Here is a 19,349-nt window from a genome sequence, read left to right as displayed (position 1 = left end):
GTACTAATAAAAGAAAAGCATCTTCTTTTACTCTGAATATCTGAAAAAATGGTTTTATTACCTCTGTTTCCTACTATTTCTTGAAACAGTTAAAAAACTATAATAGATACATGTTTACTAAATTCACTGATTCTGCTAATAGCTGGCTGCCAAATTTCGACTTCCAATTGTAGGGCTGACTCGTTTCCAGCCCTATGACATCGGAGACTGGGTGCAAGTCAGCTGCTGGGTGACAGTTAGTAAATATATAAGAATACTTAACACTAAATAACGTGGTTAATAAATACGTTTCTATTTACAGTTCGAGTTACTTAAAATATTTGGGTAAATATCCTTCAGTTATTGAGACCAAGAACTCCTTTTCCCCTCACTTAGGAGAGAGAATCGGACTCTTAAGTTCACAATTGCGATGATTCAGATAATTTTCAAGCCTTCTAGAATAATTCATGTTGTTCGCTTCAAAGTTTAAAGTATATTGCTAACGGTTTCTTATCCGAAATACTAATAGTGGGCACTTGCGATGATTTTCTACCAATTGCAGGACATGGTTTGGGCGACCAATCAGAAACGGAACCAGGGGGATCACTGCGATTGACTGGTACGATCTTCTCGAGCTTTCTCCCCTTTGCATAGTTCTGTGTACTAAAACAATTCCAAAATCCCTAACATTGCTCCAATCCAATTTTTTCCTCATAAAAATATGTTATCAGGCGTTAAGATTTCCTTACTTTTCAAAATGTTCATGTTCTATAAGATGTGTGCAAGTTTCCTTTCTTATTTCTCACATTGAAGCAATGTTACGTTGTAAATTGAAAACTCTTTGGCTTGCTTAAAAACACTCCTGATCCATGAAAAAAAAAGAGGAAACCGACTGCTCACTTAAACTTTTTAAGCCTGTTTAGGTACTGGCTTATTGAAATTAGCAAACATTCTCAGGAATGAAGCATAAAATCTCGTTACTATCTCATAATGGCAAGTTTAACTTTTAAGTCACCTACTAAACTAAGGGTTATCAGTGGACACGTTCAAGCATTTTTAAGTCCTGTACTATACTATCTACAATTATGTTTCAGTTAACAATACAGCGCAATGTCGATACCACGAAATTTCTAATTAATTTTGGCGATTTCCCTTAATTGTGTTTACATAGAATATGGGCGATAAAAAATTTATAGGATTTTTATGTCTCAGAGCAAAATTTCCAATTTACTCCAGCATAAAGACCCTGAGAAGTAGGCAGTATATACTTTCTTCATGGCGGACAAAAGTGTAAAAAAAAAAGAGATATTATTCTCGATTTTGTGGGCTGCATAAAACCAAAAATAAGAGTCAATCTTTAAAATTTTTTAAGTTGATTGTTTGGGAAGTAGTTTTCTGTCTTTAAAAAAAACATTTACCTTCGTTTTGGAGATATCAACGTCATTTCACCAGAATCAAATTAAACCGAGCTTAACTTACCATGAACAAAATTTTGTCTGGGGCAAGTGGGATCGTAATATCGATATTGCACTATGATTTCGTAATGTTCGTTCATAACATTAAAGAGTGTCCAAAATTGTCTCAAATTCACGTATAAATGTTGTCTAAGTATCCAAACATGTGTTCACGTTACACATGACTGCCAAGTGCCTCACCTCAGTGATCATTATGGCTAATCTGTGCGTCGGCGCTCAGTCCGATTGACGTATGTCTCTCCCATCAGCAGAAATTGTGGTGGTTTCAACTGTTATCTGTAAGATTACATGTCTTTCGCGATAAAGGGAGATTTCTTCCACTTGATGCCCGTGTTCCTGTTCAAAACTTCCACCATGCTAGTTCCTTGGGTCGGTAAGGTGGTTCTGTCCTTGAGTTGATAGAGAGCTGTGTTCGTATTTTCGTACCAAAAGCGGTCTCCGTCACGTAATACTCGATACTGGAGAGCAATAATTCGAGCGAAAGTTTCCCCGACACATCCACCATCGACATGTGGCTCTGCTAATCCACCGATCCACAGGTCAACATCATCTATATCTGGGTAAACTTGTGAAAGTCTTTCTTGAAGATCCTTATCGGGCGTTATCTCAGCAAAGTTTTTACGTCTTGACAAACCAAGTCCTTCCCGCACTGTGTTGTAATCTGGAATACCGTGGTCCCTTCCTCTCTGTATATTGATAGCCACGAGGTCGAGACCCATTGTGTTGGTTCCAAACAAGAAGTTTCGCACAGAGTCTGAAAACTTCAAGTCAACTTCCTGAGCCTTCTGTGTCAGCATGCCTCTTATCAGCGGTTCAATTCCACCTTCACGTAGCACGCGCCCTGGATTGAAGTACGCGTCACGTAGAGTTAGGTGACCATGTCCTAACATGGTCCAGTTTTCGTTCAGTCGCGGCATGATGTTTCCAACCTGACTGTGGCCAAATCTGAAGGCCGCCGTGGCGAACTCGTTGAAGATGCCAACCTTTATAGAGGCGTTGTATCCCTTGTAGGGGCCCAGTTTGTCATACTCCGCCAGGCCAATGACAGTTGGCAAAAACTCGCTCCAAACTATCTTCTGCCACTTGGCTCGAGCTAAGGCTCTTGCGTGCTGGAACAGAGTTTCGTCGTCCATATTTTCGTTTCCTGGATGTTTCATCAGCTCATCGCAGATAAGATTGTGTTCGCGTGACCAAAGCGTGTGAAGGGCGATGAGGCCAGGCTGCACATTCACTCGGTTGTCCCCAGAGACGAGCATTTTGTCACGTGGTCCATTCAGAAGGTTCAAGTTAGTGACTTCTTTAGTGTTAAAGTCGAGGATATCACTGGATTGGTGCTTCAATTTACCGTTTTCCATCGTTCGTAAAACTTCTGCTCGCCCTTCATCGCATCCATAAACTAGGGACAAGTCAATGAATGCTGTAACCTTGTTGATCTGATGATAAAAATTACACTGATTAACATCTGATCATTAGAAAAAGAACATGTCTTAAACGCCTGGTTTCCTTATGGTCATCTGAAAAGCCAAAATGTTCAACAAGATCGGAGAATGATCCTGTTTTGCGGAGATCAGGCCTAAACACAAACTAGATATTGCACGTTTTGTGTTCTCGGCGAAGTTTGCCGCAGAGTTTGAGATCCTTATCCTCCTTGAACAAAGCCAAATTTAGCCGTAAAATTTTCAGGCATAAAATCTTAACCAGATGGTTTGAGTAACAGAGTAGCCTTGATTTTGGAACAGTTCTGATGACGTAGTCCATCATATGGAAACAAAGCTCAAAAGAGGAACTACTAGTCAAATGTTGTGATTTCAAGAACGATTCTAGGCACGAACTGCGTATAATCAAACATAGCGGGGGAAAGGGGAAGAAGGGAGGATAAATCCCGAAATCAAACATTTACCTGTTCACGTGGTCTACCATGCATTTTCCCGCTCGTCTGAAGGATGCCAGATCTTCTAAATCGCATTATTTCTTTGCCTGTGCCATGCGGGTCGAACCAAGGGTCACCTTCTGGGATTTGAATGCCGAGGTTATCAGTGGTCAGGAAATTGGCGTACGGTGTTGCAAAATCAGTGTCATGAGCTAACATCTGACCAAAGTGCATATGGAAGTCATTCAGACCGGTTTTGCTGAATATGTCAATGCGCTGATCGCAAACAACATTGGATATAAGTCGTGGGCTTGATCTGTTGGAGCCCGCGGGTGCATCGAAGCTGTCAGCGTATGCTGGGGGAAACAGACGCTGTAGCGGCATGAGTGGCTTTCCGCAGTCAGGGTCGATCGGGTTGTTGTTGACTGCGTCCAAGCGGGCAAACTTTTCTGACAATTGCTCTGGGGAAGGAGCGGGGGTCTCCACTTTAGTGACCTGAGAAAACATACAACATCATGTCGTCTTTGAATTTATACAACATCGTTGTGGCTCATTATGCAGCACAAAAATGCGAAACCAGCCTAAAACTACTTTGCAAAAGATTTTTAGCTATTTTCCATTCCTTTTAAACACTCCTTATAAGGTATCTTCGGAGAAGAGGTTTCTCTGATTATTGTCTTTCCTCCTCCCGGCTAAAATTTATTAATCATATAATTTAGAGATCGACTCGGAGCCAGCTCAGGTATGTACAAGATATGACAATATTTTCGATTTTTTTATTCGTTCATGTTTTTCCTCCTATCTCTTCTGTTTGAAAGAGTGACATCAAGGTTTTTGGGTCTAATTTTTCTAAGTTCTTTATAAGTGAGCCATTTTAATCGTTGCAACATTAAGATATATTTCCGCAAAGTATCTGATGAGTCTCTTTGCCAAGACGAAAGACTGCGTCATACCAGCCACGAAGTATTTTTTCACAAGTATTTGAAAATTCTTCGGGGCATATATTTTTTTCTTCCTGTTTTATCATTGTCCTGCTTTTCTAACCGAACTTTAAACCAATTTTGTCAGTCTTTTAGTATTATTTATGTAAAAAAATAGTATTACTTGGCAAAAAAATACCGAGAAAATAGCTCCTCAAAGCACAATTTAGCCATCTCCCTACCTTGACTTTCACTGTAGCAATAGCTGTGCCAACTCCGTCACTAACAGCATAGTTAAAGTTATCTTCGCCAAAGAATTCTGCGTCTGGATAGTATGTCACGTGCTTGGGTCCTACCATCACCTGACCATGCTCTGGTTTCCGGGTCACTTCCTTCACTAATAACTTGGTGCAGCCTGGAACCGACTCACTGGGGGATGTTGTCTCCTCAACTGCATTGCGATGACCCCAGATATCTCGTACAACAAGGGAAGATCTCCTGGGCACGTCGTGAATAATCCGTGTATTGTTAGTGGCTGGCCAATAAACGCGGATTCGAAAAGTGTCGGCGGTTTCCGCACCCAGCCCATAGTGGACAACGTACTCTCCTTGGGCTGAAAACCCGGATGAGCTTCGCACTTCACGGAGAACTTCTTTCTCTAGCCGAGGCGAGTACAAGTAGACGCATGCGCCATGACTTTCCCTCTCGACGCTGGCCTCCATAACTTTGACGCGGATGAAATCAACTTTGTTGCCGCCAATGTTTCGATAAAGGACAGGACGGTTTGCGTTGTTGGCGATGAAAACGTCTAAGTCCCCATCTTCTTCGTAGTCGAAGATGAAAACGCCTCTCCCGTCGAAAACATCAGTGATGCCCAGTTTTTGGCCAACTTCCTCAAATCTAATTTGGCCGTTATTGTCCTCAAAATACATATTTTGATACAGACGGGTTCGGGTGTGATGAAGAAAATCTGTGTCCGTCACCTCTGGATCATCGAAGCCATTCGTATGGATGAGATCCAGGTCGCCATCGTTGTCGAAGTCAAAGAAGGATGCGCCCCATCCCCAGTTCCCATAGCGAACTCCGACCGAGTCAGTCTGGTCCGAGAATTTACGACCTCCTTCGTTCCTATGAACAGAAAGTACCGAATCAATATAAAAGGTAGGAAAGAGAGGATGTTATCATTTCTGACGTAGCATGAGCAACTTATTACCATTTGTACGAAGTTAAGCAAAATAGTAGTTTTATCACAACTTTCGTACGAGACTCTAAACCAATCAGGGCTTTCATTGGATTTGCTTCAGTACACCATGTGATCAGTCGAGAACACCGGTGCCACTTTCTCAGAGGTAATACTGACGCTAATCGCAATTCGTACATTTTTTTTTCGCATTTACTTGTGAAAAATCAATTAAGTCTCTTAGAGAGCAAAAGGAAACTCTTGGCATCCATCAAGAGCTGGTTAAAAGAGACATGAATAGCACACTGAATTCGTTTCAAATAATGTAAATTAAGTGGAATAGAGTGTTAGTTTGAGTGACTCCTCTCAGAGGTGTCAGACATTTTTCGCATACATCACGGGTTACAAACCTGTAAAGCCTGTTTCCAGTATGCCCAAAGATGATTCCTCCACCGAGATAGACTTCTCTAAATGGCTCCATTTGTTCCGCAGACATGTGAATACTGCTTAAAAACCAATCCTGCCGGCCATCAAGATCGTAGTCGGCTACTGTGGAACCCATTCCATTCTCGTCCGTTCCAACGCCACTCGACTCGGTCGCGTCCGTGAAAGTTCCGTCCCCATTATTCCAATATAAAACGCTTGTTTTGAAATCCCCATTTATTATCAGGTCTTGATAACCTACGAAATATTTAAACATTGCGATCACTCTCAAAATTATTTGATGTATTTCCGCGGTTTTTGTGTGAGTGTATATAAAGCCTAAAGTCGTTTTCATACACCTTTTTTTCATTCTACGACCAATAATTTTCAGAAGGCGCTCGATATATAACCTCAGTTTGCATTGGAGGAAAATTGCTTAACTGAAAATGGTGATGTGTAATTTGCAGTTGGGTAAGTTCTGTATCGCACTTTGACTATGGACTAGGTCAACTTTGAAGATGGAGCAATTGCAATTTTGTATCAAGTATAATCCAGCGTTGAGTTTCAGTTTCTTACGCGCTATGATTCATCTGAATAAAACCTTGCGCTACCTCTCGACCAGTAAGATACAAAGTTGCTTGACATGTGAGTCATTCCTTTATATCCCTCATGGTTGAGGCTACTGATATCTATCCATCTGTTAATTTAAGTTATCTTGGGCTCCTTTACGATTGGGTGCTGTGATTACTTTGGAACGATTTTATGACACTCATACGAAAAGCGTTTAAAGACTTGTTTGCTTATCGTAGTCCATACAAGCTCTTTAAAGCAGTCGGAAATCCGCATCGAAAAAAAAATAGGCCATCTAAAAGACCCCCTATATAGTAGAAATGTTTAAGCCACATCTAAGCTATTATTGTGTTATAATAATTAGAGACTCGTTGGTAACCTAAAATGAAAGATTTTTGTTTGACCCTGCGAATCGTTACTTGTCAAAACCACAATATATTTGATGTTCTCAGTTTTTCCTTACCGTCACCGTCCAAATCAGTGAACATGGCTGCCAGCTGGAATGGTCCTGGGATGATGTCTCTGAGAAGCCCTGTGTTCATTACTCCATAATATCTCACATCCACTCCACCAAATCTGTCTGCAGCTACGGATGGTTCCTTGGTGATACCCAGTCCCGCACCTTCGGTTACATCTTCAAAGTATCCCGGTTTGCCTTGCGCGCCAAGGTTTCTAAGCAAGCGACAGTTGGAATGAGTGTAGTTTTTGTAGTCGAAACCAAGATCAAGATGAGGAAGCCACTCTGTTGTGTAAACATCCAGCCAACCATCTCTGTCGTAGTCTCCTACTGCAATTGTCATGGTACTTGTTTTGTAGGGTGATATTGCAGGCCTTAAAGCAACGCCCCTCTCCTCTGCCTCATCTTTAAAATGGCCCATGCCATCATTTATGTACAAAAAAAATTTGCTCTCTGCCATGGTGCCTACATAGAGATCCATATCACCGTCGTTGTCAACATCCAGCCAAGCAACTGCCGACGAACGATGGAAAGCCGTGGAGCTCAGGTTGGCAGCGGCGGTGAAGTCTTTGAAAGTTCCGTTGCCAAGGTTACGCCACAATTGATCTGGACCATCCATACGAGCATAGTAAATATCCATGAGCCCATCACCATCGTAGTCAGCGGTTGCTGCCGCTCCGGAACTGATTTCCACGATGCAAAAGGAGCCCGGGATCCAAATTTTCATGTTTGGATCGTACTGGTCAAACAGACAGTCTGGAGCCTTGGGCGGCTGTTGTTGTATTGCTGTCATACCTAGACTGACTGCTATGTCTTCAAACTTTATCTGCTGGATAAACAACAATTTAAATTTTATTTGAAAATACAACTTCTGGATGGCAATTCTGGCCATGAAACAATAATGTAACAAATCGTTCCAATGGATAGCCGTAAGTGGCTTTCCTGACTGTATACTTTAGTTTGAATTTAATTTATGTGAAGGAGAGACTTGAAACTCTTTCAGTTGTCAGCCTGCACATCACAGTGTTTTTTTTCCTTTCCAGTTGAGAAACGGTTGTTACATTTAATGAAAAGTCTAATTTTGTATGTCGAAGTTAATCTATAGCATATGCTGTCAGATTTTTTGAGGTTTACAGTTTAAAAATAAGCTATTCAATAAAGACAATATCAGGGAACGAACCAATTCTAAAGATCTCAATTAAAGACACGAAATATGCGAATGTGATGTCACCGTTAACCTACATGCTTACTTATTAGAGCATGTATGCCAAGAAAGATCACTTACTTAACAGAGCTCTTATTTTTCATGTAATAAGAACAGTTCAGTTGCAATTGGTGTTCATTTAAGACAGATTTTGACGTTGAGCTCGGCATTATGCGGAGTAAGAACATTATAAGAATGCACAAACGCAAAAAGGCGTTAAATGCGCACCAATTACGATCACACCACATAACCTGAGCCCAGGATTGCCGGAATGAATTGAAGTAATTAGATAATTCAACTTTTTATAATCGTTTATACGCTAGTTGTGCGCGAGAGGAATCGTCTAAGAAAAAGGTTATTTAGAAATACTACTGTAAATGGTTACTTTTGGATAAATACCTGTTTGTTGTCCGAGAAATGGTTCTCTTCCTCTGTTGTTATACACACACCGGAGCCATCCTTGCTGTAATCGTTCTTTAAAACTGGGATGTGCACGTGACCTTCATCGGAAGTCATAGTTACTTCATCAGACCGAGCCACAATTGCATCCGGCTTTGGTCGGACAATGATTCGAGCCTGAAGACTTCCGTCAGTAGTCGTCGTAAGGTTTTCGTAAAGATACGAATAAACGAAGACATCTTCGCCTGAAAAGTCTTCATACGGTATGTATGTTGCTTGAGCGTCACAAAGTTCATTTTGTACGTTGAGATTGCCGTCTGGTGAGCTGGCAAACGCTCCGTACTTCGGCTGCTGGATGACGACAACCTTCGGAGCAAGTTTCTCAGATGCTTTAATGTATTTTAAAAAGTCGAATGTCACTGGTTCATCCTCGTCTGTGATGATTGTGAAGGAGTCTTGTAAACCTTAAGAAAAAAATTGTCATCGATAAGTCCAGTACTCGTTCGAAAAGAAATTCTTAACACTTGCGTTTATTTCCGAAAACTAAATGAAAACGGAATAAAGTGAAACAAAAGACAAATAACGTAAATCAATGATGAAAGGTGTGTCTTTGAAGTTGGGACTTATTTCTGACTTTTAAGTAATTCGAAATTTCCCAAGGAAAGTGCATCGTGTTAAAAGGTTCGATCAAAAAATAAATATAGGGGAAAATAAATGATGAATTACTCAAAATAGTCAAAATAGAATCCTCCCTATAGTCTGCAGTGTTTACAAAGTTGCAAGTTCAGATGCTGTAAGGTAAAATGTGAAAAGTTTTTGGCTGAACTAACTAATCTTATCTCCGCATTTTCATCTCTGGACTTGTCTATACTTTCACTTTTTATTTTACTTGGCGATATCGTAATGTCATTGAGAAATATGTGGAAGACTTGAAAATATGATAACCCTTTAGCCAATGCAAACGAGCTACAACTGCAAATAACGCGAACTACTTTTTTAAAGTAAAAGCTTGGCCCTTGAAAATCATGGCGTGCCGCTAAGATTGTTTTACAGTTAACAATGTTTGTTAGTAAATGGCGCAGTGTCATACTAGATTGATGACCCAGTTTTCGACCTGGTAATATGGTATTATCAACTGAGTTGATAACGAAAATTGGCCACCGTTAAGAATTTGAAAGCTGACGCTTCGAGCGTCAGCCCTTCGTTAGAGCGGATGCAAAGCAATTTTCGACCTGAGTTAGCAAAGAAGAACTAGGTAGACAACTAAACCTTACTCAAAACACTAACCACACAATTAGTTTATGATTAGTGGGGGGCCAATTACTGAACTTTTTCAACTCAGCGACTCCTCTTTCATTAGCAAGAGAGGTTTAACCTCAAGGTAATATTAAAAAGGTACAGGTTTTCAAATTGTTGACATGTGTTTCCTTCCATGTAACGAAGAGTGTTGTTTCTAGTTGAGCTCAATTGTATTGCACCGCTTTAATTCTCAGTGGGACAGCAATTACACTTTAAAGACGGAAATTAGAAGTTGAAGGGATTATGGCGGACAGTGGTAACAGTCGATGAAGGCGGAAATTTGTTCAATAATTTTCCTGTTTATTTCAAAGAGCTCAGCGTGAAGATTTTGAACTAGTGATTTTACCTGGAGTTAAGGAAATGATTCTCAGTGCTTTTGAAAAACAACGCCTCTTAAATAGATTATTGTGGCGGTAATAAACACCTTTGTGCTGTTACATGGAATGCAGCAGATTTCCGCACCATTTTTGTCTCACTGTTTGCCCAGGTTCCTCAGGCGCTGAGAATTTAAGTAATATTGTCATAGTATTCAGCAAAACAAGAAAAATTGAATGGAACATTTTTCTGTGAGCGTCTTATGAAAAAAAAGCCGCTGCTGGAATACTACTTCGTCACCGCGGGAGGCACTGCGTAGATAGTACTAGATAGTTTATCTAAATCGAGGAGACAGCGAAAACCGCTCTGTGGAAAGGAGAATAATATATGTCCTTGCTCTAAACCATATTGAAGTTAGAGATGTAAAACGTAAACAAAATGGACCAATAAAGGATTCATTTTGGTACAATAGTGCTAATTTACTAAATAATTTACTACGTTTACTGCTTCTTTCAGTTATCTCTCTCTCTCTCTCTCTCTCTCTGCAAATGTTGACACACTGAAATTAGTAGAACTGGAGAAATGATGACACAATTAGAGACGTAAGGGGTGGTATTGGCCTTCAGTAAGGAGTCTTGTTCTGTCAGGGATATGATGTGATAACGTTTGTACATCCCGCTAGAGAATATAAACGCGAAGAGAGAGCTAATTTTCCTGAGTTTGTTCACAAAAAACTTCAGCACCTCAAACGTCTGATTGAGAGATGCATTCTGTTTTGTAGTTTACTTCATTGATAAAGCTAACGGCTTTCTCATTTGCATTTACATGTACCATGTAAACAGCATGATAATCCAGAGGACCTAGAGATCAGCGACATTTTCTCGTTCTGGGCTATCAGTTTAGCAGTTGACTTTGCTTATGGTTACAGTTCTTCATTTAAGGAGTTCGAGAAACTTATCCCAGTTAAGGTATGCAATGAAGAAACTTCCTTTAAGGTGTGCACATTGTTGAAAAACTAATTGAGAACCCTTCCTCTGTTTTATATCTTGATACTGAATTCAAAATGCATATTACTCAGCACAGTGATGTTGAATACATCCTTTGAAAAGCCACTATTGACATGATATTACCATACTTCAAAGCTATATATACACACACACACATATATATATTTATATATCCCACCGTTTCAGAAATAGGATAACTTTAGCTGCTTTGGGCGTGACAAGCAGCATGAAACGTAACATATACTGAAGACTACTTAATCAAGTGTTTCATTCATAGTCTCGATGTACTCATCGCTTAAAGTTGAAGCTAAAAACTTAAAGCGAACGAACTTAGAGCAGAGTTGCTTAAGGAGCAAATCTCGTTCGGTGATTGAAGGCCGGGCTTTAATTACGGCAGACATCAAGTCTCTTCGTCCACTTGGCAAACCCTTACGCGAAGAGCAGATATTTTGAAAACTGGAAGACGTACATTTTTCCTGTTTAGCTAGTAACCTTTCCTGGTTACTATATGATACAAGAAGTATTCAAAAGTTACTGAGCAATTATAAAAGCTGCGTTTGTGAAGGGCTTACTTGTAAACAACTAATTCCATATATGAAAGCGAACATGACAAATGACATAATTCGAACTCTCCTACTCGTATCGCTTGACGCTGTGAGATTGTTTTGAGCAAATATTTTGTTAAAAAGAGGCGATGAAAAGGCGGCTGTAGGATCCTGTTTCGAGAATACAAATGAAACTTTCTTTAAGTCTTAAGACGCATTTCCTCAAATAGCAGCGACCGTAAAAGCGGGAACTCTTTTTCTTACAAGTGCCTCTACCAGCTAAGCTTATCTGATCCTGACGAAATTTAGTTTACTTAAACGAAATCGTTTCGACAAACAAAGTTTTGCATGACGATAATCATTTCAAAAAACTTTGGATACCAACAGGCAAGTCACTCAAAATATCGTAAGTGCACTTTAAAAATGAAATGCGAAATCTACATATATAAAGTCTAATTTTCTGCCAGTTTCCTCCAATTCTCTAACTTTTCAATGCAATATTTTTCTTTCAGGTCTATTCACACATGTCAAAGTAATGACTCGGTTATTTTCAGAGCGAAGAAAACAAATTAACGAATATTAAACATCCTTGACAGACTGCCACACCACTGAGCTAAATACAAGCTCGTCTTGGACTTAAACAAATAATTTGAAACAAGTTTGAAAAGTATTTGAGAGCACCCCTTGAAAAGCTAAAATGTCGGCCTAATTAGTTTGGAAACAAAGAAAACAAATTAAGTTAAAGCGCAAAAGGATCCGGCTGCGGTTTTTGTCTTTAAGAAATCACCGCGATGCGCTCTATATAAATTGAACGCCCACTTAACTAGCTCTCGTATTATCATCTGCCCTTGAAATAATTTTACAAATTGGTACCAATTGTTCTCTAAGCAAACATTCCAGCTTCTCTGAGCTTCAGTTTGTTACTGTTGTGCAATAGAAATAGTTACAAAAGTTTTGCACTATAATCTTATCAATTAACGAAATTTCAGTCCAGTTAAGATCGTGGTTAATATCAAGTTAAGAACCATATATCGCTTAAAGAACGTAAAATACCAATACTACTTGGAATTTTCAGGCTCCATCTCGTTGCTTTTGTCAAATTGAGCGTCAAATATCGCAAAAAAATTCGAATTCCTTTGATGGCAAAAGATAAAATTTAGTTCATATTCTAAGTCATCGAACAATATCGTATTTTCTTGAAAGCGATTTCCTAACGTTTGTGGTGAACCGACTAACCACATGAGCTTTAAGTATCTTTTTCATACACCAAGATAGATTTTTTGCATAGCTTTCTCTTTACCGGCTCTTTCAGGAAAGCCGTAAGCGGATGTACGAAATGTTGGTTTGACTAAGAGAAAATACGCTTCACTTTCGATTCAAACAAAACCTTTCTTTTTTTATTCATAATGCACAACTGTGATAGAAAACAAGCTACCATTGTTTTGGGTCCAAAATACCACTTTTCATCAGCTTAATATTTTAAGTAATGCTTCCCAACTAAATCTTCGTGGTGTAGGGCCGCATTATCAACCTAATTTCCAAATGAGCGCATCGGTAAACTGTTTTAAAATTTCTGTGGTTTTACAGCAATCATCGATCACTGCCCCTAACCGACTGCTCAATTCAAGAACCATCCACCGAAACCTCGACCCCTCGAGATTCACCAAACGCAAGAAACATGTCCATCTCAAATTGTAGTTGAAAATCAATTAAGGACAAGTTTTTGTTTTAAAAGTGCTCCTTCTCGGAGGGTTTTTGAGTGATCCTTTCTCCTTCTTTATACAGGTTTCCAAAGGTTTCCTTGACGGAAAGCGGTTTTAATGATCTGACTGAGATTACGGAGGAAGAATTAAAACGATAAATTACTAATAGCATCCCACGAAGCTGACAAATGATGCGTGCCGTCGAAGAATAATCCTTGAGCCTTATCTCAGATTTGTACTCTCTGTGAAAGGTTAGGAGAAAAATTTTTGAAGCCCATTGCCCAGGAAATCAAAGAAAAATTCACTCACCATTAGTCACTGCTCCTGTTAGGAGGGCACAGAAGAAAAAAAGTCTCATCTTCCACCAGTGAACCATCGAACTCTTATGAGGCGCGTGATGTTTTCTCGAGACTGGACTACTTGTCATCTGCATATGACTGTCCTACTGCCAGCCGTAATCAGCTTATCTCTATAAGTCCGCTCTCCCGTTTATATCCGCTGCTTCAATGTGGATCATGCAGCTCCGCCCCGTTTTCCAGCTCAGTTCACACAGCCTCTCTGACAGAGTGTGAATTACCGAAGAACAGAAATCAAAGCCAATTCTTTTGTGCTTTTGTTTGCGCGACTTTGGCACGTCATCTATAAACACAATTTATTTTTTAATTTGACTGTCTTTTTGAACCTGTCACGCAGTTTCCGAAAGTGTCTTGTTCACTCACTTTGGAGTTACCCCCTCCACCTACGATAAACAGCAAGGTTCTATGCGTAATTATAAACCACTTCGACCTCCCTTGGCGATGAATCCGTTTTGTTATCGCCTAGTACTGTGTAGCTCAACGTGCTTTCCTCTCTTTTGTGTTTGTACTCATTGCTCAAAATACGTCATCACGGTGCAAATCCAGAGCCATTTAGCCCGCCAATCTCGCTTGGCACCTTTTCGTCTAAAACAAGTACAACCAACACCATGTTGCCATTTCCGATTCCTCTTATTACCGTGCGGCATAACTCAGCTCATAAATCAGCCCTGTGTCAAAATGCTTCTAAGAGCTACAAACCCCAATTCCCAGTATGACGTTCGAAGGTGAATTCATTCGAACGCAGTTAGCGGCCATTTCGTTTTAATAGCTTAAATTTGTTAACTTAGTCGCGGCTGTATTAACATAACTATCTACGGTAACTCGCATCGATTGTCCGTACATATCAATGCTTTGAATGGGAAGTATTGGATTGTCTACTCGCAGATCGATAAATTTAAAATTTCGACAATTAAAATTAGCAGCATAGACCTTCATTTTCATGTTTAGCTGGCGTATCGTTTAAATTCGTACAGCGATAAAAGAGAGATTAGGAAAGGAGCTTTTGCCCCCCAGAAAGGTTTTACTTATTTCTCTGTAAGCTACCGAGAAGCTGCTAAATTCCGGATATTGTTCAACGTATTAAAAGCCCTCTCCAACGATGAATTATCCAAATAGACAACATTTTTAGTACGGAGGTATTGTGAATGCCTCTATAAATTGTAAAACAACTCAGTGCGAACTTTGTTAGCTATACTCACAATAAACAAATTGTTAATGGACCGTTTTGAACTTGAACCTCTCTCAAGAGGTTCACTTTTACTTCCACCCTCCGTTCTCGCTCGATCCAGCACATTAAATTTATTTACAGACCTTTGACGCCTAGGATTTTGTTTTTCGAGTGCTTTAAGACAATTTTCAAGTCATTCATCGGCCTAATATCTTTATGGATGTGCATGTTATTTAGCTATCTTGAAAGCCTATGACATACTTTTGACACCTAACTCACTTTACTACACGTGGAGATAATGCTTAGATATTGCTCAGGAAAACTTCTTGAAGAACTTTCCCATAACAAATTCAGTGTCTCAACCTATTTTTAACCGATGTGCGTAAACATTTCTTTGTTCTTTAATTTCGAAATCGATGCTTTGTTTTATTGCTCTTTTTTCTTTTTAACGGTTCAGATAAGTAATTTAAAAGTTCAACGAAAACAATGCGGGAACATTTCCGGAATTCGGGCGAACTTAGCCTAAATAATAATAACACTTGATTTTTGTATCATTCCTGTTATTCAAGCTGCCCCCAACGTCCTAATTCTTTCCGTATGTTCACCAACCTCAAAACTTACACCGGAAAAAGCGACTCCGAGGATGAACAGTGAAAGCTAATTTGATCAAAGTTGTCCTCTGCACGTTGGAAGATGAAGGACACTTGGCTTATTGCACTCACTCCTTGCACCTTCAATATGCTAAGTATTTTTAATGGGGTCTTCAAATTAAATCGATATTTTTTCCAATGTTTTTTGGCAACTTAAAAAAATTATGCTGGTTTTTTTTCATCCAGACGAGTAGACTATTTAAAATGCATGTTTTAGCATGTAAGGTGTTATCTCTACTTTTGTTTTGTTTTGACTGATTTGGTCCTTGCATAAATTTGGAAAAATAGCCGGCGTCTCGAATTAACGGGAAAACTTGTTCCTTTTCTTAGATATACTGATTATTCTGCTCAGGAAAAAAGACACTACAAAAACATTCCTTTTTTGGTTTGTCTAACGCAAAAAATTAAAATAGCTTGATAATTGAGGAAGAAAAATTCTCACAGAGTCATTCTGACAACAAAGAAATAGTAAAAAAAAGGTTTTTCTTTACAGTTAACTTAGCTTGTAAACCGACTTAAAAATAGAAACTTTCGTTCCCTTAGTGAGAGTAAAATGTATGTTTTGTTATCAGTTATGATGCAAAATCTCGCTTTCAGAGAAAACAATTCACAAATAAGGGCAAAATAACTTAAATTTAGAATCTGTCGGCCGACTGTGCGCGGAAGGGCGACACGACATGAGAAGACGGCGCCTCGCGCCTTACTGCGTCGTGCCGTCAAACCACCTGCGCTTCCTTTAAGTAGGCGGTTTAACGGACATGCAGCCAAGTTCATTGTTTAAACCCATTTAGCACTCAAGTATAATTTCGTAAATGAAGTAAAAGTAGATGGAATATTTAGAACGAAAATTTTCGCTCATAAACCTGGCGATTTGGGAAATTGTCAAGGAAATTTTGAGTCCTTTCGATCTAGGAGAGTCGAAACTTTGATCTTCAGATTTTGAGTTCTTCAATTATTTCCAGAATACTGTGGAATGTTTTATTTGCGGTGGAAACTTTTGTTCAATGGCCCTTCTCTTGCGACTCACCTACAGGACCCTAAGGCTCATGAAATGAGCAAAACGAAGGGTAATTGATTCGATTTCCACATGTCGTTGTTTTTATTTCGGATTTTCTCAATTGATAGCAGCATTATTCATCTCTCTATACACTTCATTATCTTAAGCGACCGCAAGGTAAGATCGTTTTAAAAAATATCTTTTCTGAACAGGTAATTGATGGCGCATATAGTTACGTAACGAAGGTTAGAAATGTTTTCCAGCCTTTGCGGTTTACCACGAATTCGAAATCATTGATTTATCTAATTGTCTTCAATCAATCTTCGTTGATTTACAGGCCTTTTTTCAAATTTTATTACGTCAATTCTGTCCTAGAGTAATCAGTATATCAACTGAAATGAAATTATTACTTGAATTAGCTGGGAGCGCCAAGTATCTCGATTCGAGAGCGACACACTTAGAATAAGAGAACAAAACACATTTGGGATCGACTTACAAGCAAAGAAGGAAACACTCAAAATTAAAAATAGTATCCATCTTTCCTTCCGGTATAAGGGCAAGATCTTGAGAACAATTTTGCTTTACCCTGGATGTCGCCAGCCACTACATCTCTGTCTGGAAGCAACAACACTAGCAAATCGCTTTAAGGGTATCATAACTAAGAAACGTATTGAATTTGCAAGATTTTGCCCCTGAAAACTTTTCCTTCAAACAGAAACTTAAGCCTGAACAGAAAATTTTGTCACCCACAACTGAAAAATACAGCTCAAATCTCGGTTGTACTGAAGAATTCCACAATCTTTTCTATATCGAACAGCTTTTAAAATATCAATTTCTCACTTTGAAAAACACGCTAAAGCAAATAACAACTATTTCCTTTCTGCGCAAGCCGAAGAAACCACAAGAGCTTAAAACATTCAGCGAGACTTAGGCTAGTCTAAAAACTTGAGTATTGATCTACGGCAAGCTAACATGGTAATAAAGGTGAAGTATGAATATTAAAAACGTTTCTATTTCTCTGTATTGTTCCCTGTATTTTTCTACAAATTAGTTTTCGGGCGTTCCAAAGAAAGTATGGCTGCAACCACTTCCGGTGCTGTTAATAGGTCAACAAGGTTTTCCCAATGTAAGGTATATTTATCCCTAACAATCCCTAGGTATTACGAATGATTCATGATCAAAAATTTCAGTTTGTTACTGAAATGGTTATCAAATGGAAATTAAAGTGCTTTTGTTTTTCATTTTCCAGAACATAAGTACATAAACTTTTCAATTAGTACAAGTATACACAATGATAAGAACAATTTTTTTCAACCTCTCAATTTAGCATTTTCGCTCCAGTGCTTTGCAAATTGTTTATATTTTAAATTCATATTAAACGACAATTAAGAAATAGATTACGTTTCTTGACATCGACCTTGTTAATGATATCGGAATGACGTTAACTCTTAAGAGGCTTGTCTTTAATATTGCTTTGATCAGAAATTAGTTACAAAAAAGATACCTAAAATGAAAACACCTGTTACCGCCGTGTTGGCGCCTACAATTGAGGCGGGAGATTGAGAACTAATGTGACTTGCTCCGAGAAGATATGAGGCTGAAGTCGTGTAAGTTGGAAAACACTTCCGGTAGACAAAGAGAAACAGCGTTCGAAATCACCATTTGCAGGAAAGCAGAAATAAATCACTGTTAGTTGGATATGATATTAACGGTGACTTGCATGTATGAGGATTACCTGTTATGGTCATTTCTTCTTTGTTTCGTGACCTAGAAATATTAACTCGCTGCCTGGAAATAAATTTTCAATGAACACTGAATTCCTTGTATGATCATTAGCGAAAGTTGAGCGTTATCAATAAAACTTCCGTTAAGATATCCCTTTTAAGATAAAAGTGGTTAAATTGTTGAAATGATAATAATGAAAAAAAATACACCAGTAGAAATAGTTTTCAATGGGGGTCGACCGAAAATAAAATCTAACAAATAATTCAAGCAGAATGCTATAAAAAAATACTTTAAAGACAAATCACAATAAAACTTTATAAAAACTTTTGCCTTTTTCTTTTTGCAGATCTGAACTGCCAAGACTACCTCTTAAACAGAGCAATTTTCGAGTTTCTACCAATCAGATGTAAAACTAAAACCTACGAGGCAGTGTTGTACACGAGGAAGTTTCTCGCTGTTATTTTCAGTTTATTGGTCATTTGAAATATTTAACTTTGTTTCGATCGGCCGGATTGGCATTTATTTCTATTCTTGTAGAAATTTTTTGTAAAAAAAACAGTTTTTACAAGAACAATTAAGAGGACATTTTAGTGAACCAGGCAACAAGCAGATGACGACAGTGACTTACAAAGACTATGTAAAGTGTTTACCCATGCAAGTCAAGTTGTCATTGCACCAGTAGTTCATACAACTACTGTGATATGATGCAAAGTACTTCAAGATCGTTCGTAAGTCTATTGAAAGTCTTGTCAAAGGACACAACAAATGCGGCATTAACCAATTAAACGGTGCGTCTCTAGATTACATGACTGGAAGCACTCTGTCCGGTGTCGGAACCTCCAGACACGCAAGCAGCTAGTCAATATAGCTAGAGGATTAACTCAATGGTTACCAGGTTACAGAGCATCAAAATAAACTGTAGTATTTATCTCACAGTCCTTCCTTCATTCCGTTTTTGGTAAGATTCCCACGAGCTCGTTCATGGCTTTTGTCTACGTGGAACTTTATTTAGCTAAAAGCTCAATACCAAACAGTTACTTCACATGAGAGAGGGTTTAGTGCACTGAACTAGATCTTTGTCAGGCGGACATTGAACACTTAGAAGGA

General features: G+C 38.9%; 1 protein-coding gene across 2 annotated transcripts; it reads right to left on the bottom strand.

The window, feature by feature from the left end:
• Positions 1–37: 37 nt before the first annotated feature.
• On the bottom strand, positions 38–14,418 carry LOC131770163 (uncharacterized). Of its 2 annotated transcripts, none has more exons than XM_059085871.2 (7): positions 13,656–14,418; positions 8,478–8,941; positions 6,881–7,700; positions 5,835–6,105; positions 4,487–5,372; positions 3,355–3,819; positions 38–2,887 (listed from the first exon to the last, which is right to left on the bottom strand). In XM_059085871.2, the coding sequence occupies exons 1-7, from the start codon at positions 13,777–13,779 to the stop codon at positions 1,739–1,741; spliced, it is 4,179 nt and encodes a 1,392-aa protein (XP_058941854.2). In that variant the 5' UTR covers positions 13,780–14,418; the 3' UTR covers positions 38–1,738. The 2 variants fall into 2 exon arrangements, with proteins under 2 accessions (XP_058941854.2, XP_058941853.2); XM_059085870.2 differs by having other exon boundaries at positions 6,881–7,703; positions 13,656–14,416.
• Between the last annotated feature and the right edge of the window lie 4,931 nt (positions 14,419–19,349).

This window comes from Pocillopora verrucosa, chromosome 13 (assembly GCF_036669915.1).
Source record: "Pocillopora verrucosa isolate sample1 chromosome 13, ASM3666991v2, whole genome shotgun sequence".
NCBI classification, from domain to species: Eukaryota; Metazoa; Cnidaria; class Anthozoa; order Scleractinia; family Pocilloporidae; genus Pocillopora; species Pocillopora verrucosa.
This window is presented reverse-complemented; position numbering and strand designations above follow the sequence as displayed.